We start from the raw sequence: 23114 nt of genomic DNA, 5'->3' as shown, positions 1-23114 counted from the left end.
CATATTTTCCTAATCAAATTATATATATAACATGTTAAATTTGAAGTTACGGTTTAGAAGATATAAGTATTTTAAAAAACATTTGATATCTACTACGGGTTTAATGTTAGAAAAATCAAGGGGTTTTATATAAAATAGCGTGATGGACTAAGAATACCTATTTCTTTTATTAGTAGGTATAGATAGTCAGACTGTTCTCAGTGACGTACTTAGGGCAACTTTAGCCCATCCCCCAAAAATAGAGTAGTAAAATGGCGGAGTAAACTTAGTGGAGGATATTTACTACACTATGTTTTGTCCTGACCTAGCCGTTCTCCAAAATAAAATGAAGTAAAAGAAAATTGTCATTACATTTCATTTTCGGCCATCGAAACAAATTTCATTGCTTCTCTATTTCATGGAATGACATTTTCATACATTGCATTACATGATTCACCAATTATTCGCTATGAGAACGAAACCAAAGAAAACAAGAACCACAAATAGATAGATATTCAACTTCCATAACTTCTCCCACTAGTTGGATTAATATTTTCACTATGTTTTCATCGTTGATTCTCTCGATTGGATTCTCAGCTTGCACAATTCTTTCTTCTTCGGTTCCGGCAAATTCGACATTGCGTCACATTTAGTCTCATCTCTAGTTCCTACTCTAGCAAGGATTGCACGAACATCTATCATATTTCTCTCTATCAATTTATCAATGTAATCTTCTTCCCAATACCAAAAGATGCATCCATCCTAAACACAAATTTGAGCAAACAGTGAGCTACAAATTGTGTCGAATCTAACGAACAACCGAAACAACACAAACACTCAACCCATATTTTTGCACTTGAAGAACACCCATCCGAGATGCTCTGGTGCGGTCAAAACTCGGCGCACCACCTGTCGCCGGAAGTCGTCGCACTTTATGACCGGCAACAAGGAGCTGACGAGCTAATGCGCCACTGCGGGCAAGCCGATGGCCGGGCGTATCTTTGCCGCCGACGAGTGAGATCCGGACGGCTAGAGGAGGAGGCGATACATACATCCAACGCAGAGGCATTGCCGGGGTTGTGTGGTTCGGAACTTGGCCAATCCATGACAAAGGCACCGCCGCCGCCGGCTGGATGCGTCAAATCCGGCATCGACGGCCGTATATATGCCGATTTCGGCACCGACGCCGACGAGAGAGGCTCACATCCAGGTGGACGGGGCCTATGGAACGTCCACGGTGGTGGGTGGTGGCCTGCAGGGGCAGGAAGGATGGCGCCAGCGTAGATGCGGCGTGGGAGTGGGGTAGGTGAGGCAGCGCCCAAGGGAGCAAAAATTTTCTCTAACGGTGGGCAAACAAGTAAATATTGGTGTCGGGTAGGAGGCAGACTAAAAAAATACTCCTCTATTCGGTTTAGGTGATCGGCTATGTGCCGGTTAGAGGAGTAAAACCAAATTTTAACTCTAATGCTTAGGGGACAGATAGAGTTGCCCTTAGAAAGATGAGACTCCCAATAGTCATGTCAACAATGGAATGTGTACATGCTCTATACTTTAGGTAATCTTTTCAGCTTTTAATATTAAATGTTAAAATAAGAATCAATGAAGTATATATTTTAGCCGTGTCAACAAGGGGGGGGGGGGTGTACATGCTTTATTCTCCAGCGGTGGGCAAACGAGTACTTTACCTAACTTTTTCAACTTTGAATCACAACAGTTAAAATAGGAATCAATGCAATATATATATTTTTGCCTTATGTGGACGATTGTGGTGGCTCGTTTGACTCTTGTTTAATAATATAATTGATTCTCTTGCAATAACTTGTTAGAGCCATTGTCATACTGCACATCCTCTCGTAGGTTCGATAAATCAGGGTCACTTATTGGGAAAAAGGCAAGGAAATTTTCGGCAATCCAAACCAGATCTTCCAGGGAAATGGCAGTCCATGGCCCAGCTCGGAGCAAGGAGATCATCTTGGTGTACAAATCGAGAAGCCCTCGATGCAAGGTCGGTTATGGACTTTTTAGACCCTACTCTCATCCCCTATATAAGGAGAGGTTAGGGGTAGACATTCCCATCTATTACATAGACCATACTCTCGGTAGTCACATTCATCATCATGTTGTAACACCCTCAGATGAGGTGCTCCCACATAAATACAAAAAAGTAGGACGTAGGGCATTACCTTACCATGAGGGCCCAGACCTAGGTAAACCTGTTGTCCAAACTTCCCTCTGGTACTTTCGACCACATTCACCACCCTACCGAGGGTACTAATAGTTTTCTGCCACCGTGAAACGTAATTATTTATTTTATTGTAATACTTATTTACCTTTACTTTTATACTTCACGCAACCTTTTCAACTTTTAATATTAACCGTTAAACTAGATGATTATGCTACAGATCCAACGAAGATGTTGACCTTAAATTTAGTGGATTTAGATGACAACACAAGAATGATCGGGCAAGCCATTCGTTTCAAGATATTGCAGCGGCATAAGGATGAGTTGAAGAGGACGGACAAGGAGGAGATGGAGTCAGCAGAGAAGGAGGCGGAGATGGAGGTCGCCCACATGGCGGCGAAGATTAAGCGTGAAGGCTCGGGTTGCTGGTGGCACAAAATCCGATTTTTTGGATGGACTGTCGGACTAATATTTTTTGTTATTGAACATGTAAAAACTAAGTATACTTGCCTATTTTTCGTTGTGATCGACCAATGGTATGATCTGGCAGTGATGTGATCCGGCGCGCACCATGGAACGGACTTATTTGAATTTCAAACTAATGGACATATAAGAGATAGCATTGGAAGACCGGTTCCCGCATCCATGTCCGCGGACTAGTCCCATGTTCCATGGACGGATGAGGTTTCCATTTTACGGGTCAGCCTTGGAGATTCCCTTAGCCAATGACAATGTTTCATCATATTTTCTTTCCAAATCGGTACAATCGTGTTTGTCCGAGCTGGTATATATTTACGTGCATCCATTTTAAAATTTAGCCGTCAATTTCTATGGTTAATGCAATTTAATGAATAGGTAATTTCTTTTAAGCATGTTCCGTGAAAAAAGGAACTTGTGTGCATGTTTTTTATATTCTTGATAGTCTTTTACGTAGCTATTTTTTTTAACATCAGTATAGACAAGTGCTCATATACACGCGCATACACTCATCCCTATGAACACACACACGCACACCCTACCCCTATGAGCACCTCCGAAAGACTGGGCCGGCATATCATCTTGAGATTTATGAGCAAATTGTCAAGCTGGCCATAAAAGGAGACCCACACAAAAATGCCGAGAAAAGTGAATCAGTGAAAACAAAAGCAAAAAACTGTATGTGAACAAGTGGAGTAGGCAGTAGGTAGATGTAGCATTTCAATGAAATTGGACCTAGTACCTTGTGGGCGGCCCCTTCGCCATTTAACGCACGACCAGACCTAGACTATAATCCAATTAATTCTTGTCAGGTCCTAAAGTGTGGGATTATGTCAAACAAGAAAAAAAATCACATTAATGAAGCAATTATCAATTGAAGTGATCCAGAATTGAAGACTGCTAAGGGCTAACCATCACTCCCTTGTCCAGAGATCACATTTTGCAACTCCTAAAAAACAATACAGAAACCAAAGTTTCCAGATTGCAGGGGAAATTGCACTGCCTACAGCAAGATGGCAGCACATCTAAGATTTAACTACATATATGAAGAAAAAAAAACAATTAAGCATACTCGGTCTCTTCTCGGCTGTGGCTACAAAGAATTGTTTCATGCAGAACATCTAAGGAATCGAGGAGAGGAGAGGAGGGCTTTACCGCCGCCATTGTTACTGAGCTGGCTGGAGAGCAAAATCACCCGTCCAAGTCCCTCCGTGCGAACCAGAAAAGGCATCAAATTTAGGGCGGCCGACGACGGACGGACACAAGTCCCGCGAGATCCACGACGTCCCCGTCCCGGAGAGAAACCCTAGCCTACCAGAGACGGCCACGAGAGAGAGAAGGCAGGAAGCCGGGGAGAGAGGCTGCTGACGTGCAATGATGTGATGGCGGCCGGCATCGCCGGGGACGGCCGCGTGCGTGGACGGGGAGGGGGAGGGGGAGGAGGCGGACGGTGCTTGGTCAGGAGGGCGCGGGCTCTGGGTCGGCGGGTCCGATGGCACCGCTGTCCTCGCCTCGTCGATGGCCCTCGGAGCGGCGGGGTGCAGCGGAGCGGAGGTGGCGGAGTGGGAGGAGGGGGGCACGAGGTGGAGAGGAGGCGGCGCCCCAACCAGAAGTGGAGACGGAGGAGGAGATGGGGGCGATTGGGGGAGAAGGAGGAGCAGAGGTGGGGACTGGGGGAGGAAAGGAGGCGGCGGATTGGGGGTGGGTGCGGGGACGAAGGTGGTCTAGGTGAGACGGGACGCGCAGCTGGTTTTCTTTCGCTCGCTCGCTGGCTCTGCTCTCCGTGCACACGGTTCATGGCGAATAAAAGGAGACGTGGCTGGTGCCGTTAGTTGGGCGCACTAGCTCATCCTTTGTATGTTCAATGATGGATGGTCGATAGGAGTGGCTAAGTCAGCCCCCTGACTTTAGGCTCCAGCAAGTTAAGAGCCCTAAAAACACAATCAAGATCTGCGTTTGCAAAATGCTTCCTGCTGAGAACTGAAACAATTGAACTATAAAGAGGCATACATCCAACCACACAAAGAAATACCACACATGTTTATGAGAAAAATCCAAGGCAATGGGCTTTTAACCAAGAGGACAATACAATTTTCACTCGCACTGTTAGACTTCCAATGCATCAAGAATTTGCCGTCGCTGCTACATGCGAACCCCTTGTACCAAAATGAACTCACTGGGTAGATCGGCCAACACGGAAACAATGACCGAGGTTAGGCAGTTCATGTTAGAAAGAGTTATGTATAAGGTATACGGTATTGTATAAACCGCATATACCCGTAGAGAGGTAGATCGCGTGCATGTGTTCTGTTGTAATCTAGGTAGTTAGGTTGTTAGGGTTTATCCTCAGATCTTGTATAGGTTTTCTTGAGGATCAATCCATAACCTAACTACCGCACCTTGTAATCTATCCTTGGCTATATAACACGTACGCGTCCCTGCCCAAAGGCATACGCTTCCACGCAATCTTTCATGGTATTCAGAGCCTAGTTCCTCTACCGCATCCATCCTAGTAGTCATGGCTAGCTCCAGCACCGCCGCCGCCGCTCTATATGCCCTCATTCCCATCGCTGATAAGCTTCACCGTGGCAACTATCTCGTATGGCGCGCGCAGGCCTTAGCTACCATCCGCGGAGCCCAACTGATCGACCACCTCAACCCCGATCACCCGTTCCCGGAGCCCAAGCTTGCCGACAAGGACGGCAAGCCCACCGATGTGCCGAACGCGACGCATCACATCGCTCTGGTGCAAGACTCCCAGGTGCTCAGCTTTATCTTCAATTCAATCTCTGCTCCTGTGATGATCCAAGTCGCCCACTGCACCAAGGCCGCCGCGGCATGGACCGCGATCAGGGAGATGTTTCTCTCCCAGACGTAGGCCAACATCGTCAACACGCGGATCGCCCTCTCCACCACCAAAAAGGGCACGGCGACCATCGCCGAGTACATCGGGCGCATGAAAGCGCTAGGCGACGAGATGGCTTCAGCAGGGAAGCCGCTCGACGATGATGACATGGTCTCCTACATCCTCGCCGGACTCGACTTCGACTACATCTCGTTTGTCTTGTCCATCTGTGCTGCAAGAAACGAGCCCATCAAGGTAGCTGAACTTTACTCTCAGCTGATCGGTTTTGAAAAGCGTCTTGCCATGTTTGAATGGGGAAATCAGTCCTCTCAATCCTCGGCCAACGCCGTGTCCCGTGGCCGTGGTGGTTTCGGTTGCGGAGGCGCCCGTGGCAATGGACGCCGTGGCAACGGAGGCGGCCGCGGCAATGGACGCCGTGGCAATGGAGGCGGTGGCCGCGGCAATGGAGGCCGTGGATGGCAGTGAAGGAGGCAATGATCTCCCTGAGGTTGTTTGCCAGATCTGCAAGAAGCCAAACCACACCGCCGTTGAGTGCTACCGCCGCTTCGACATCTCATTCGCCAAGAACGAGAAAAGTGCAGGATCGGCCACCACCTCGTCCTATGGAGTGGATACGAACTGGTACCTCGACACGGGGGCCACGGTCCACATCACCAGCGAGCTCGACAAGTTGACCGTCCGCAACAAGTACAACGGCAACGAGCAAGTTCATACTGCAAACGGAGAAGGTATGGAAATTTGTCATATTGGTCAATCCACTGTTCGAACCCCCACTCGTGATCTTCATCTCAAAAATATATTGCATGTACCCGATGGCACCAAGAATCTTATTTCAGCTCATCGCTTATCCACTGACAACAATACCTTTCTTGAAGTTCACCCACGTTTCTTTTTCGTTAAGGAACACGGAACAAGGAGAACCCTTCTCCAAGGCAGGTGCCGACGTGGTCTCTACCCCCTATCATCGGCTCCGTTGAACTCCAGCAAGCAGGCGTTTGGTGTCAATAAAGTGTCCACAGACAGGTGGCACAGTCGGCTAGGGCATCCTTCATCAACCATAGTTCGTCATGTCCTTAGCCACAACAACATTCCCTTTTCAAGTAGTGAGTTGAATAAAGAAGGTGTTTGTGATGCTTGTCAATTAGGAAAGAGCCACCAACTAGCTTATCCTAGTTCGATCAGTGTATCTAAAGCTCCTTTAGAGCAAATTTTCTCTGATGTATGGGGGCCTGCCCGTGATTCTATCAATAGGAAAAACTATTATGTGTCCTTTATTCATGATTATAGAAAATTCACATGGATCTATCTTCTTAAGCATAAATCTGAAGTTTTTAAAATCTTTCATGAATTTCAAGCATTAGTTGAAAGGTTGTTCAATAGGAAAATTATCACCATGCAAACAGACTGGGGTGGCGAGTATGAACGCCTAAATTCCTTCTTTCGTCAACTAGGAATCACCCACCATGTCTCCTGTCCACATGCTCATCAGCAGAACGGATCAGCTGAAAGAAAACATCGTCACATTGTCGATGTGGGTCTTTCCCTCTTGGCTCATGCCTCCATGCCTCTCAAATTTTGGGATGAGGCTTTTCTCTCTGCCACATATCTGATAAATCGCACCCCTAGTAAAGTCATCAACTATGAAACTCCCCTGGGTCGTCTGTTTCATGAACAACCAAACTATCATTCACTTCGAGTTTTTGGATGTGCCTGTTGGCCCAATCTCCGTCCCTATAATTCTAAAAAATTAGAATTCCGATCCAAACAATATGTTTTCCTTGGATACAGCAATCTTCACAAAGGTTTTAAATGTCTTGATGTTGCTGTTGGCCGAGTTTACGTATCTAGGGATGTCATCTTTGATGAAACGATTTTTCCTTTCAAGGCTTTAAACCCTAATGCAGGCACTCCCCTTCGATCTGAGATCTTGTTGCTACCTGAAACTACACCTTCTGAGCCTATTGATCATGGGGGTGAACGTGTGCTTGATCAACATGCAAAATTTCCTGCTAATTCTGGTGAAAATCCAGCTCTTATGCGTCATTTTATGCAGGCAGTACAGGACAAAAATGGCGCAGAGCACGGAGGAGATTCAGGTGCTGCCGCCGCTGATCCCGAGGATGACAGCGCAGGTGCAGGCGGCAGCCCAGGGGAATCCGCCTCGGATCGCACCCCTCCCAGGGGGCGCATGGGCGCGTCGGGTGCTGGCTCCCCAGGTGGGCCAGAAGGGCGCGTGGGCGCGTCGGGCGCCGGTTCCGCAGGTGGGCCAACTCCTGATGGGCACACGGTGCAGGACCAGCCGACTGGTTCCTCGCGCCGCGCGCTGCCTCATGATGACCGCCAGGTGGACCAATCTGGTGCGGGGGCATCGGCCAACGCAGAAGTGACAAGGCGGGATGTCGGATCCCCTGGTGCTGACGACGGGATCGACACGGGATCTCGTGCAACTGACGGCAGGATCGACGTGGGATCCCGTGCGGCTGTGATTCCCTCGGTCGGATCTTCTGCGGCGCAGCCTCATGCAGCTCCTGATATGTCGTCTCGCAGGACAAGATCACAACATGGTATTGTAAAACCGCAAATTCGTACAGACGGTATGGTCAGGTATGACAAGCTTAAACCTCGGTTTGGAGGCTTAACGACTACTGGTGAGCCAAGTAGTTTGCATGAAGCTCTAAGTGACACAAAATGGAAAATGGCTATGAATGATGAGTATGGTGCTCTTATTAAAAATAAGACATGGTATTTAGTTCCACCAACACAAAACAAGAATGTCATTAATTGTAAATGGGTCTATAGAATTAAAAGGAAGGCAGATGGTCAAGTTGATAGGTATAAGGCAAGACTAGTAGCCAAAGGTTTTAAACAGAGATATGGTATAGATTATGAAAATACCTTTAGTCCTGTTGTGAAGGCAACCACTATCAGACTTGTTCTCTCTGTTGCAGTATCAAGAGAGCCTAAGGCAATTGGATGTTCAGAATGCGTTCCTTCATGGCGTTCTAGAGGAAGAGGTCTATATGAGACAACCACCTGGGTATGAGGTAAAAGGAAAGGAGAATTATCTATGCAAACTTGATAAAGCTCTGTATGGACTAAAACAAGCGCCTAGGGCTTGGTACTCCAAGTTGAGTGAAAAACTTCAAATACTTGGTTTCAAATCATCCAAGGGAGATACTTCTTTGTTCTTCTACAGAAAGGGAAATATCACCATTTTTATGTTGGTTTATGTTGATGATATTATTGTTGCTAGCTCATCACAAGATGCAACTTTAGCATTACTAGAAGATCTTAAGAAGGATTTTGCCTTGAAAGATTTGGGTGATCTTCATTATTTCTTGGGTATTGAGGTGAGAAAGGTAAAAGATGGAATAGTTCTTACTCAAGAAAAATATGTCTTGGATATGCTTAAGCGTGCAGGAATGGTAAATTGTAAGGCTTCAAACATGCCTCTCTCCACGTCAGAAAAGTTGTCAAGAGAAGAAGGGGAGCCTTTAGGGGCCGAGGAATCAACAAAATACAGGAGCATGGTAGGTCCTTTGCAGTACTTAACACTGACAAGACCTGACATTTGTTTCCCTGTTAATAAAGTATGCCAGTACTTGCATTCTCCCACTTCTCAACATATGACAGCCGTTAAGAGAATTTTGAGATATCTCAAGGATACTATGATTACGGGTCTGAAATTTACCAAGTCAACTTTCAATGTTGTTAGTGCTTTCTCTGATGCTGACTGGGCAGGATGTCCAGATGACAGAAGGTCAACAGGAGGATTCTGTGTGTTCTTTGGTCCAAATTTGATCTCTTGGAGTGCACGTAAGCAAGCTACTGTTTCTCGGTCTAGTACAGAGGCAGAGTACAAATCTTTAGCCAATGCCACTGCTGAGATTATTTGGGTTCAAACTTTGCTACGTGAACTTGGAGTCATGCACTCACCAGTTGCACGTCTCTGGTGTGATAGTATTGGTGCTACATATCTGTCAGCAAATCCAGTATTTCATGCAAGGACAAAACACATAGAAGTGGACTATCATTTTCTTCGAGAGAGAGTAGCTAACAAATTGCTGGATATCCGTTTTATTCCCACAGGTGATCAAGTTGCAGATGGATTTACCAAAGCTTTGTCATGAAAGAAGTTAGAAGACTTCAAGGGCAATCTCAACTTGGTGAAGTTGTGATTGAGGGGGCGTGTTAGAAAGAGTTATGTATAAGGTATACGGTATTGTATAAACCGCATATACCCGTAGAGAGGTAGATCGCGTGCGTGTGTTCTGTTGTAATCTAGGTAGTTAGGTTGTTAGGGTTTATCCACAGATCTTGTATAGGTTTTCTTGAGGATCAATCCATAACCTAACTACCGCACCTTGTAATCTATCCTTGGCTATATAACACGTACGCGTCCCTGCCCAAAGGCATACGCTTCCACGCAATCTTTCAGTTCACAGAAAGCCTCTCTGCAGTGAGCTGTAAAGAGGGAAAAGGCACTTGCTTCATATCCAGTCTTCATGTTGATCATGGACTTCACTCTTCTTCACACACAAAAAACTGAAATATCGAATCTGGGATATATAGGTCAGGAAGAAGCTAAAATACAAGATGGGCACTCAGCACCTTAACATACGGAACTCCTCAATGCTATCTTATATATGCGCCTTATGTGCTTACCTTGGCTGACGGAAGCGACGAACAACAGGCATCCACGACATGCCTTCCCCCTCTCGACGACAGCCAGCAGCGAGATCATCGGAGATTTGCTTCTCAGGGACTGTTGTGTTGCACAAAGAACACAATCCAGAAAAAAAAACAGTACACATAAAACGGAACAAGGACAATGCGCCGAAACAAGCAATAGGCAAATATTATGACAAGCAAAAGCACACGAACAACAATAGTAGCAGGAGGCAGTTGTAGGTGGAGGTGGAACTAGCAGCAAAGGGAGCCATAGGGCGCGCTTGGATTGGGTGTATTTGAATACACCAGTATTTAATTTACAGGTGTAATTTATCGGACCAGTAGCGATTTCCAGCCGGAAGCAAAACGACGGACGGAGAAGTGTATTGTTTACAGGTGTATTGCTAAGCGAAACGACATTCCAAACACGGCCTTAGTGCATCTCGAGACAACAGAGGAAACCCGGACGGTATAGTAGATCAGCAACAGTTGTAGACCTTGTGCACATCAGGTTCTCAACCGATCTTTGGCAGAACCTATTTTCAGTTGTGTAAACGATCAGCCCATACGAACAGATTTTTCCCTGTAGTTTAGTCGCTAGCTCATTTCATTTACCAGGGCTTTGTAATCCATGCTATAAACTGCTGTTGAGCTGAATACATGGCACCTTTGGCGGCTGATGGCTCTCGACTGAAACCGACATGCGTGGTCATTGAACAAAATTGAAAATGGCATAATAACCATCCAGCAAGAAGCATCTATATTTACTTCCCTTGTATAAACATCAATCCATGAAAAAGTGCTTGTTACGCGCTCATTGATCGCCTCTTGATTGTACTGATGAAAATTATGTAGTACCCTAGCACTTCATTTCCTTATAACTCCAAAAACATCTTCATGATCCATAAGTGTGTGTCTCCATTTCATCAAATGTATTGCTCAAGAAAACAAAGAAAACAACCAAAAGAAAAAAGTAATCCAGAATGGAAAATGCGCAGATCACACTTGAAATAGGAACAGAAGGAAGTAAAACAAATATCATTACAAATAATTACTATCAGAGCATTGCAAATTACAAACCTATTCTTTTATTTTACAGACACAACTGAAGTAGGAGCTATCTTATATGATTCACAACAAGCAGACACGAATAGCGGTACATTGTTCAAACAGGTAATGCAGAAACTAGTCGGAAAACAAAAACACAATAAAGCCACAGCCAGGCAATACCATCACACTTGAGAAGCAAAAGCACACGAACAGTAGTGGCAGCAGCACACACCGTAGTGGAGGTGGAACCAGCAGCAAGTTGGAGCAGTAGCAAGATTATAGAAGCATACACCTTAACTCACTGAATCGAATCCTTCCTTTTCCTTGACATATGCATACAGCCCAAACAATTACCTACATAACCAACATCAACATGTTATCGTAAGATTAGAGAAGAAGAAACAACTAGTGCCAATTAACGATTGAAAGGGGAGTGTATATCTTGCGTACATAAACATTTCACGACCAAATAATCAGGTCAACTCCGGAGAGTATGCTGCCACTGCTTCCCTCGAGTTGCAGAACATTGGTGCAGCAGTATCAAGAAGTCACTGGTGATTTCCAGAAAGCTTAGATACTGGAGGGGCATAAGGAACTCAATTCCAGTAGGGACCTCGGTCATGCTGCTCAGGTTGACTAGTGCTAAATCTTCTAGGCTCGCCATGGCACCTTGTTGTATCTCTAGCTGATTCAGATTAGGCAGGTCTACTAAGTGAAGAGTCTTCAGCTTGGGAAACCACCCCGTGAGAAACGCCAGCCGCTCTCCATTGTATGCTCTAATGAATCGTAGAAGCGTCAAAGTTGACAACCGAGAAAGTGTCGGCAGTGGGTCTTCTATTAGCTGTGACCAACGTAGAGACAATTCAAACAAGTTCAGGTCTCCAACAGCTTGGAAGAGAGTAGACTTATCCAACACCCTTTCAGCTAACCGTCCACTCAAAGATAGGCATTGTAGATTTGGCAGGCAGACATCCAACAAGAGAACCTCGTCCTCATCACTTGCATTGACATATAGGCTACACAAATACTGCATCTGAACTAGAGACTCACTGATGCGTTCGCAGTAGATTCCCTTCACATTCCATAACCTCAATCTTCTCAGTTGCTTCAGCTCCCCTAAATGTCTGATAGACTCATCTTGTGCTTCCAATGCTTGTAGCGTTTGCAGGTCTGATAGATTTTCAAGACCATTGGGGAGATACATACAACTGCAAGAATGAAAATTTCGCCAATTTGTATCAATTATTTTCACAGCAAATAAGTGCCTAAGCTTCTTCAGTTTCACAATTCCTCTAGGCAGCTGATGTATGTCAGATCCAAAAAGGTCTAGTGTCAACAAATTTGAAAGCTTCTCTACAGATTTCGGTAGAATCTTCACCTTTGAATTACGCAAACCCAAATAGCGGAGATTAAAGAGATCTCCAATCGCATCTGGAATCTTCTCGATGGCCAGATCACTTAAGTCTAGGACGGCCATATATCTCGAATCCTTGCATAGCAGGGTTACTAGACTGAAAGATGGCATGCTATCATCCAGAGTAATGATAGTTCGAAGTCGGTGGGTGCTAGAAAGTGGTTGATGATGAATATCCTTCTTTAGTTTGTGCACCATCAATCGGCGTATATCCATCTCAAGTGACTGCCCACACTTATCCTTATATGTAACACCAAACTGTTCTTCTGGCACAAGTCAATTGCCAATTCACGTAAGATATCGTGCATTCTGAATTCAACTGTTGCGCTAAATGCGTTCCTCTCAACAAGTTGTAACATGTTTCTGTCAGTCAGCTCCTTCAGATAGACTTCTGCCACTTCTTCTAGTGTGCTTTCGCCCCTCTCCTCGATGAACCCCTCAGCTATCCATAACCTTCCAAACAATTTGCTTCTAAAAAGATAGTCTTCTGGAAATAAACTGCAGTACAGAAAACAACTTTTCAAATGTGTTGGAAGGTAGATGTAGGTCAGATGCAAAACATTTCTTATGTGATCGAGACTTGAATTATTAATTAGCTCCCAACTCAACTGAACATTTATTGTTCTCCATTCTTCCACAGTTTTCTCACGCACACGCAAGAGGCTACCAATTAACACAATAACAAGAGGCAAGCCTTTACACTTGCTAACTATTTCTTTGGACAAAGGCTTCAACTCCACGGGACATTCATGATTTGTATCTCTCGGAAAGGCTTTCATACAAAAGAGAAACCATGCATTGTCTTCTGGCAAAGCTTCCAGTGTAAAAAATATTTCCTCGAAAGGCAAGTGCAGCAACACGACCTTCTCTCGTTGTTATTATCAGTCTACTCCCCTTATGATTACAGATAAGTGCCCTAAAGATATCATCAAATGCTTCTGGAGTCCAAACATCATCCAATATGATCAAATACTTATGTTGCACCAGAAAAAGTTTTAGTGTCTCTTCAAGGCATGTGATCTCCATGGCCGTTGTGTCAAATAGAACACCGACTTTATCTTTGGAAAGTTCCTTGATTATATTCCGCAAGACATCTTCTCTAGAATAAGTTTGTGAGATGGAGACCCATGCGTGGCACTCGAATTTATCTCTCTCTTTCTTGTAGACATTTGCAGCCAAAGTTGTTTTACCAAGCCCTCCCATTCCAAGCAGCGCTATCACATTGCGTTCCAAGTCACCACCTGCCAACCACTGCTCAAGTTTTTCTCTGTTTTTATCCACCCCAACTAGTTCTTCTTCATCAAGGGAACGTGAAACATTTGCTAGATCTTTGGACTCTTGACAATGTAATTTGAGCTGCTAGTATCCCCACTGTTCATCATGGGAATCCAACGTTTTTTTGTCTCAGACAGGTGAGTAAGGTCTTTCTCTATTTCCTTCACCTTGACAGCTATCTGGTTAATGGAAAACAGAGATCTTAATTGAGATGTCCTTTTTTTTTACAGAACCAAAGAACAGCCACCTACTGGCCTATAATGGCAAGCAAAACTCATTAATTTTGCATCAACCTACTTAGGTTGATAGTTCTAGCAGTACAACCTGGGATATTGGCAGGAGTACTAGGGACAGAACCAAATTACATGAAACGCACCTGCCTTGTTGAAAACTTTATGAGCGCTTCCCCAAACTCCGGCCAGATTTGGGAACGATAGTCTCTTTAGGGTCTCTTTTGGGAACGATAGCTGGATTTAATCTTCAACTCGAGATGTCCTTGTTTTTTTTTACAGAACCAAAGAATAGCCACCTACTAGCCTGTAATGGCAGGCAAAACTCATTAATTTTGCATCAACCTTCTTAGGTTGATAGTTCTAGCAGTACAACCTGGGATATTGTCAGGAGTACTAAGGGCAGAACCAAATTACGTGAAACGCACCTGCCTTGCTGAAGAAAACTCTATGCACGGTTCCCCAAACTCCAGCCAGATTTGGGAATGCTAGTCTCTTTGGGGAAGCTCTTGCTATACACACCTTCTGGCTGGTTAGCACCGCTTTTGCGTCCCTTACCAACCCAATAATTGGTCTTATGAACTCTTCAGATTTCTTAATCTAAACTTTGGAGAAACACAGAAGTGAGCAATTCAAGGAAGGCAGCAGAAAGCATCTTAAGTATAAAATGTTATCACTGAAATTGTTGTTAAATAGACAACTTGGGGTCCTTGCCAATTAGTCATGATAGTTGGTGCTGGTCGGTATAGTTGATATGGACAAACTGATGGAGACCTGTTAACAGGTGAAGGTATACATACAAAATGAGCAACCCAGATGATAATTGCTGACTGGTTCTTCATGAGGAGTTTGAAGAGAGAACAAGCTGGCCATCTATGGCCTCTTTAAGCTGGTCGCCGTCGGCCCAGTCAACACCGGTATATATAGCAGGCTTGCTTGCTGTTAAGAATGGGCTAATCACCACAGATGATGCTAATTGATGACATTGTTTATATCTGAACTTGTTTCCTGGTGAAAGCATTAGCAGTTGAGATCTAATGATACATATTACCAGCACAAATTCTTGTCGCTGTACACAAACGCTATCGTCTATTAATGGATGGGCAATACTCCATATCTGTTCGATCATGCTGCCAAGGATCTGCGATAACACAAACAAGTATGCCGGAAATCTCAGTTAAGTATGTACTCACACTTCTCTGAGCCAAACTCAGTTAATTTAGAGAGACTGAAATTCAGTGTTGATACAAGATAAACACAATGGTTGCTAACTTCAGAATTTTGACTGGAGAGCCAGCTCTCATGCTGACCTGAGATATGTTAGCTGGCAACTTGAGAGGAATAACAAGGAAGGGTTCCAAGATTTTCCTCTAAAAATATTCTGAATGTCATGAATGCATCCCCAAATTAATTGATTGATTAATTAAGAGGTGTCGCTCCGGTGCAGAGAAGATCGAGGGCGCCAATCTGCTGGACATGGGCCCCCATGGTCAAGAGTGACGCCAATGAGACGAACTCCAGCTGCTTGGGAGCAGCCTGGGGCGAGCAACGACGGTAATCCCTTGGCAGATGGTGCCACACTATTTTTGGCAATGACAGCTTGCAACCCTGCCATATGTACAACAGCTCAACATCAGCCATCAGGGTGTGAGTGCTTCAGGGCTCATTTATGCAACCAGTAATAAGAAACTCTTTGCAGACGGTCGGCTGTAATGAAGTCAGAGAACTACGTTAGAAGCCTATGCGTGTTGACTACTTAACTGACCAACCGAAAACTTGAAACCGAAAAATGGTGAACGCTCTCAGGCCCATCAAAGAAAACAAAAAGACAGGTCTACAGGGACCTACACGTGTTGAATTATCCTTTGTCAGAGGTCTGTTGTTGACAAGGAGCAACAGAAAAAACATGTATTCAGTAGTGACCTGTAAAATCTGTGGCCAATAAACAGGGATAAATAATGCCACCATTAGCAATACTACTAACAAGATGCAGGGACCAATCTGTCAAAGGTAGCTAGCCATGTAAGAATAACGACGGGCACTCTAAGAAGTTCCCAACCCCAGTAGCAATCATGCACATTTTTCATCATTGAACTGTTGGGCACAACCAGAATATATAGGCAATCACTTGACATTTTGCTTTTTCTGTGGAAGCAACACCACACCAAATGAACAGAACAATTTCATGTTAGCTAAAATCGAAGCCAACAACTAAGGAGCCGTTCGGTAATCCTCCGGCTCTAGGAAATCTGAGGAGCTGCGGAGCACCTCTTTCCCAACTCCGCATTTTTTAACTGCTGCTCCACCAGCTCCGCGAGTGGAGTTGTGGAGTGGAGCCCCTCCGAACAGGCCTTAAAGATGGCAATGCTAGGTCGAGTCCATGGATGCAGGTTCGAATTCTCACCCACGTGCTACGAGCAACACTGAAAGGGCACATATACCTGTATTTGGCGACTTCGCTAGCAGGGAAGTTGGCTGGCTGACTAACCTTTTTGTCGCCGCCTCAATTGAAATGTATACGACGCCAAAATTGAAATGCAAAAAAACATAACCTTCTTTCTGGGAACAAGAACATGCAGTTATAATGCATACTGGTACATGGATCGCTTGTTTTTGTTTTTCCTAGACCACAGTCCAATTGGTCCAGGTTTATTATTTATTACAAACCACAATGCTTAAACTGCTGTAGGCTCCAAGGTTTACAAAGCAAGAAGCAACCACACCACAAACACCAACAGGAACAGAAAGGGTAACAACAAACTTACAGCAAGCAAGCAGAGCGACAAGGTTAGTCGTACTTCACTCCAACTGTGAACTGATTGGGGTGCCTTCCACTCTCCACCTTTAGCTGCTCCAGAGTTCGGTCCAGCGCAGGGTTCCCTCTCTTACCTGCGAGCTGCACCTCTTTAAGGCTTGTCAAGTGCTCAATGCCCACAATGCTCTTCTCACTCCAGTTGTCGAAATTCAGTGAAAGTTTCTCGAGCTTTGTCATGGATCCTTCCTCAAATTTGTAGACTCTGGGCATTTCGTTATCACAGGTCCCTCTGAGATTCTTGAGCGCTGGAAAGTTGTGTGCAGCGCGTGCAATCAGCTCTAGACCGGTGTAGCAGTTCCGCTGCATCCAGATGCTCTTCAGGTTGGGCAACTTACACAGAACCCCAAATAGTTGGTCATCGATAAAGTGTGCCCATGACATGTGAAACTCAACAAGATATGTGAGCGATTCAACCCAGTTGGGCAATTTGTCAATGCCACCAGCGATCCTGAGGAATCGGAGGAGGCGTGGCGGCGAGGGGAGCTCAAGGAGAAAGTTCAACGCATTGGCCTCATAACTCATGGTGCCCATGTCGAGCGACCGGAGAGAGTGCGTCCTGCTCAGGGACAGGGCAAGCTCTTCAAGAACCTTGGGACCATTGGGCCTCTCACAATCGACGTAGATACTTAACCTTTGCAGATTTTCTAGTTCACCTACCTCTTGGGCAACCTCAACAGCATCATCTTCCAGCAATATCCAGCCCACCTCCCGCAGCGCCTTCATTTTCCAGAGACCCTGAGGTGGCTTCCACATGGTAGACCAGACATCCTTCTGGGAGAAGAACAAGCGCTCAAGTTTCTCTAGTTTTATCAGAGTTTCTGGAAGTCTAGCAAGGCCGGTGGCACGTACATCAAGTGTCTGCAAATGCTCCAGGTCACAGACTTTCGGAGGCAGCACACTGATATCTGTACCTCTCAGGGACAAATACCTCAGAAGGTACATCCGACAGATGTCACCCATATGCTTGTTTTCTACGCCCTTGCAGTCTTCCAGGTCAAGTACTCTCAGCAGGGTGAACTCACCCAGACGATCAAGCAGCTTGTTCCCTTGGAGCTGAAACATACTCAGTGATCGGACATGCTGCACATTAATGTCTTTTAAGTCATTCTTCTTAACCATTTTCTTGGATGTAGATTCCTTGGGTCTTTTGGATGGAGAGTACTTCTTGGATGGAGATTCCTTGGGCATCTGCGCACCACCATGGAGGGAGAGGCGGCGTATTGTGTCATAGGACATCCCATCATACTGCCCACCTATCAGGCTGACAAAGTTGGCCTCCAAGGATTTGGACACCATGACCTCCAGCATCAAGTCATGCACCCGACATGTCTCCACAGCTCCATAGACATGGCTGATTATTTCGCCAGCGGGATTAATCATGCCCCTACTCACCAGCTCGTCATAGTAGGCTTCTGCAACCTCCAACAGGGTCATCCCCCGCTTCTCCTCAACCAATCCTTCAGCGATCCATCTGTATACGAGCCGGTCCTTGTTGATGAGAAAATCCTCCGGGAAAATACTAAGATACATCATGCAACCCTTGAGGTGATAGGGCAGGTGGTCGTAGCTGAGTGTGAGTATCTGCCTCATCCCGTCAAGGGTGGGATTGGTATCCATATGATAACTAATTGATTTGCAAACCCTATCCCACATATCCTTGTGCTCCGGTGATTTATAGCTGGCCAAAAGGCTGCCAATGCTGACAATGGCCAATGGCAGCCCACCACATTTCTTGAGAATTTTGTTCATTTCATCTTCCAGCTCTGTGGGGCAAGTGGCATCCTTGGAGCCAAATGCTCTGCTGAGGAACAGCTTCTTGGAGTCTTCTGAATTGAGGGGCTCGATGTGATAGATGTTATCTCCACAAATTTCACTAGCATCGCTGCATGCTACAGCCACAGCCTCTATCCGAGTGGTCACCATGATTCTGCTGTCGAGGTTGTTGTCTGGCAGCGTGGATCGGATAGCATCCCACGCTGCTATTGTCCATACATCGTCAATCACAATGAGGTACCTGATTTCGACATAAGTATGCCAATGTTACAGAAGTTGCACAAGCAAAAAAGAAAGGAAACTACCTAAAAAAGTCTGGCATTTTAGAGAATACACAGTAGTTATACTTACTTTGAACTTTGTTGACTAGTATTTCCACAAGCAAATTTTGATTAACAAGGTGAAAATACTTGTGCAATACACTGTTTTGCAATTTCGTGATAAAGACAAGTTCCAACACAAGTTCTACATTGATACTAGTACGAATAAAGTGCAACTCAAACCACTCTTCCCAGCTCGGAAGTTTCATATATAGCATTTCAATCTAATTAAATCTTACAGTGGTAGTTGGGACCAGAAATGGATCAAGCATGGCTGGCGTTGCTGCTGACTCGGGTCTTGGCAGCGCAGCAGAGCACACACACACAGAGAATGTTTTCCCCATCCCCAACCGCTTTCGATTCAATCGATTAATTTGGTTTGTCCAGATTATCAACCCTTGCAGAGCAGAGATTCACTACTCCACTTGCCTCACCGCATCCACCCCCCCCCCCCCCCCCCCCCCAACACACGCCGGTAGAAAGCCCAGATCAAAACGGATCGAGAAACGAAGCAATTCCATCCCTAACTTGCGGTTCGAGCTCTAGCGCAGTAGCAAACACCACCAGATCAAAATCGATCCAGAAACATACGTACCTGGCAGAGGAACAGGGGGCTCGCGGCGGCAGCAATCAGGTTGGGTTGGGAGCTGTGCCGCCGGCACTAGATGAAGTATCCCATCCCATCCAAAGAGGAAAGTGCTTTTGGTCGGGGAATAATCACAGAGAGGTATTAAGGGGAATATTGATCCCAATCTCTGGTTTTCGGGTGTCTAACAGCATCTCTAGCACACTATAACACCGTATCTGCGGCCTGACTCGTAAATTTTTTACGGTGGCCCGGAAAAAATCCCTCGCCACCACTATATATGCGGTTTTCACCTTCTGGATACGGGTCAAACCCTATCCGCCTCTGCCGCCGCTCTGTCATGATTCCCCTTCTCCTCCACCCCAATTTCTCGCCGCCGGCGAGCTTAAAAAAGGCCTAACGATCCATGGATGGCTACGAAAGCGGGGGATGGCGAGGAGCGTCGCCGCCGCCGCAGATCCGACGCCGCACGGAAGCGGGGGGCGCGGAGGTGGCTCAACCACGGGAGCCGGCCACCGCCTGCGTTCGAACACCGCAAGCTCGCGGTCCGCCGCCACGCCTCCTCCGGCTCCTCTGCCACGGGGAGCTCGTCCGCGGGCGCCTCAAGCTCATGGCTCACTGCGGTCAAGAGAGAGCTGGAGGAGCTCGGGCCGCTTGCCGTCAAGCTCGAGGCCGACGCGCTGCCGTGTCGAGGAGTAATCGGCCCCGAGGACTACCTCCTCTGGGGGCAGGAGGAGCACCTAGAGCGCGTCATCATGGAGCGCTCGGCGAGGGAGGAGGAGGAGGCCGACGCGCTCCGCCGCCGCGAGCTTGACTACGAGCGGATCTTCCTCGAGCAGGGCGTCGCAGGCGCACACATCCAAGGAGGCGGACCTGCGCGTTATGAAGGCCGAGCAAGCCAAGGTCTTCATGGACCTCGACTCCGGACTGAGCTCCTCCGGCTCCTCCGCCGCGTCGTCACCGTCGCGAGCTCGTGGATTTTGGTAGCATAGGCTCAGGTCCACCGCCGCCTGCAGATTCCCCCTAAGTAGTACAATGTAGTATAATGACGAACTATGTATGATCAATGTCGTTGCAAGTTTCTCCTGCAAATGCTTTTTTAAAAATTTTACAGTTTCATATACGGGGTCTGATCTGCAGCGCACGAATTCGCCCCGCAAATCGGATCTGCAGCGAACTGTAAACAAGTTTTGCGGGTCGGCATTATACGGGCTCTGCTAGAGATGCTTTAAGAGCACCTATACTCGATCCCATAAAACGGGTCATCTGACAAAATAATCGTCGATTAACAGGATGAGAACATTTTTTTCATCCCAAATAGATTTCACAATTCATCCCGTAAAAAAAATTGCGGGAACTTGCATATTCTGGCGAAGTAAATCTTTAGTGAAGTATTTTTACTTCATTAAATTTTGATGGACGTAGCCAATATAACGGAGTAAACTTACGCTTAGCTCATACGCTTTGTTGAACACTTCTATGCGTCTCCAAGGCTAGTGATTAGCATTTTTTTCCAAACATACTTTTTATGTCCATCATCTGTACTCTCATTCGTCCCAAAATAAATGACTCAACTTTGTACTAAAGTTAGTACAAAGTTAAGTCACTTATTTTGGGATGGAGGGAGTATATTTTTTTATACATTAGGAACCTTTTTATGCATGTTAATATTTCCCAAATACATTATTAATATTTTTAAACTTATATTTTTATGTCTACTTTTCTTGGAAGCACTGTACCTTTTCGTTATACATCATGACACGTTTAAAATTTTCCAAATATGTGGTTAACATTTTTCAAAACTTGCACTTCTTTATGTCTACTTTTTCCATACATATTCTTTATTTTTGTATACATCAAGAACATTTTATATATACATTTAAATTTTTTGAAATAATGGTTAACATGTTTTAAGATATGTATTTTGATCTGTAATTTTTTTTCATACACATGGTACATTTTTTATATACATCAAGAACATGACTTTATACACGTTTATCATTTTTAAATACATGATTATCTTTTTTAATTCGCTACGTAAAGTGACTTTATAATATATATCACTTAGAATATTTTGAAATCTAAGTAAAAGTAAAAAAATTGAAAATAAAACGGAAGAAGAAAAAAGCGCTAAACCCTGTGACCTTGCTGGCCCGGCCCATTTTGGGAGGCTGCTTATAGGCAAGGCTATTCTAGGTTCGCGAGAACTATTTTTCGCTTTAAGCAAGGGAAATGTTTGGGTACGGCGACGCTCGGCCGGTCGCGTATCACGTTGGATTTGACTTAGATTGTGCGTCTCCCAGCACCCTGCGCTAGACACATTTCCAGTGGACCACACACACGTCATCCTATCTGTTACGATCTGAAGAATTCGCCTCGTTCCTTCCACGCTTATCGCTCTTATCCTCTCCTCACACCCCAACTTCCCTCGTGATAGATCAATCTGGGCGCCGTTGGCACCGCACGCTGCTGCAAATTCCCCTCTCTCACCTCCATTCCTTTATCCCTGCCTCCCAGGAGCAACCGAGCGCCGGTGTCGGAGCTAGGACCGGCGCCGCCTGGTGCTGGGACAGATGCTATGTGGTGCCGGGACGGCAGCTACAATACTCAAGACGATGGCGGCAAGTGCTGTAAACAGCAGCCACGGGTGCTGGAGACGGTGGCGATAAGTGTCAGAGACCCGCGGCGACCAACGTTCAGGGCGAAAAGTGCTCGAGATCCGGCGAGTTTTTTGCAGCAAGCAGCCCCGATTTTTGCTAGCATCGTCTTCACTTTTTGCTGGAAGCAGTCATTTTTTTGCTACCGTGTTGTGTGTTTTGCTGGAACCAATGTACCAATCTGCTACCACCATCTTCAATTTTTGCTGGAACTATCGCAAAATTTGCTACCATCATTTTTTCTTTGGTGTAACCAGTGTACCCATTTTGGTACCACCATCTTTAGTTAGTGCTCGAACCAATCAAAGAAATTGCTACATGTCTTTGTTTGGTGGAAATAGTCTACCACTTTTTGGCTACGACCGTTTTGAGTTTTGCTACTATTCGCGTTGTCAATTGTTACATTTATTTTTCATGACGCGCCGACACCCGTGACGATGTATTTTTGCTGTAACCGTTGTAGTTTTTCACTACTATGGTGTTTACAATTGATACATCTGGGGAAGGCCATGGAAATGTTGCTACAATGGCGACCACATGCGGCACCGGCAAGCTTTATATATTTTGGAACCGATCCCTTTTTTGCTACAACCGGCTGATTTTTTTGCTGCTACCGGCAACCTGAGGGAGAGTACAGTTTCTTCTACGAGCTTGTCGGAGGAGGTGCTGCGACCTGCAACCGACTCACGCCAAAGTTGCGCCCGCCGCCACCAGAGTTGCGACCGTCATCACGGGGAGCTGCAACTACGGGGACACGCTACTGCATGCACGGAGCCGGCGAGAAACACAGGAAACAGCGGTGGTGAGGGGCGGTGACCG

General features: G+C 45.7%; 1 protein-coding gene, 1 non-coding gene and 1 pseudogene across 4 annotated transcripts; 1 reads left to right on the top strand and 2 right to left on the bottom strand.

Annotated features, from left to right (window-relative positions):
* The first annotated feature begins 5633 nt into the window (after nt 1-5633).
* Nucleotides 5634-5775, top strand: LOC120970114 (small nucleolar RNA Z247). Its single transcript, XR_005764860.1, has one exon. It is a non-coding gene; the product is annotated as a small nucleolar RNA Z247 (small nucleolar RNA).
* A 5384-nt stretch (nt 5776-11159) lies between these two features.
* Nucleotides 11160-14021, bottom strand: LOC109772108 (disease resistance protein RPM1-like; annotated as a pseudogene).
* On the bottom strand, nt 13693-19891 carry LOC109772085 (disease resistance protein Pik-2). Of its 3 annotated transcripts, XR_012190269.1 has the most exons (6): nt 19648-19816; nt 16910-18973; nt 15455-15752; nt 14573-15285; nt 14291-14451; nt 13693-14093 (listed from the first exon to the last, which is right to left on the bottom strand). XR_012190269.1 is itself a non-coding variant. In XM_073505890.1 (3 exons), exon 2 carries the CDS (start codon nt 18880-18882, stop codon nt 16933-16935), a length of 1950 nt encoding a protein of 649 aa, XP_073361991.1. In that variant the 5' UTR covers nt 18883-18973; nt 19648-19816; the 3' UTR covers nt 15318-15752; nt 16910-16932. The 3 variants fall into 3 exon arrangements, 2 of the variants coding, with proteins under 2 accessions (XP_073361991.1, XP_073361990.1); XM_073505890.1 differs by lacking the exons at nt 13693-14093; nt 14291-14451; nt 14573-15285 and having other exon boundaries at nt 15318-15752; XM_073505889.1 differs by lacking the exons at nt 13693-14093; nt 14291-14451; nt 14573-15285; nt 15455-15752 and having other exon boundaries at nt 16701-18973; nt 19648-19891.
* Nucleotides 19892-23114: the final 3223 nt, after the last annotated feature.

This window comes from Aegilops tauschii, chromosome 7, assembly GCF_002575655.3.
Source record: "Aegilops tauschii subsp. strangulata cultivar AL8/78 chromosome 7, Aet v6.0, whole genome shotgun sequence".
Taxonomy (NCBI): Eukaryota; Viridiplantae; Streptophyta; class Magnoliopsida; order Poales; family Poaceae; genus Aegilops; species Aegilops tauschii.
This window is presented reverse-complemented; position numbering and strand designations above follow the sequence as displayed.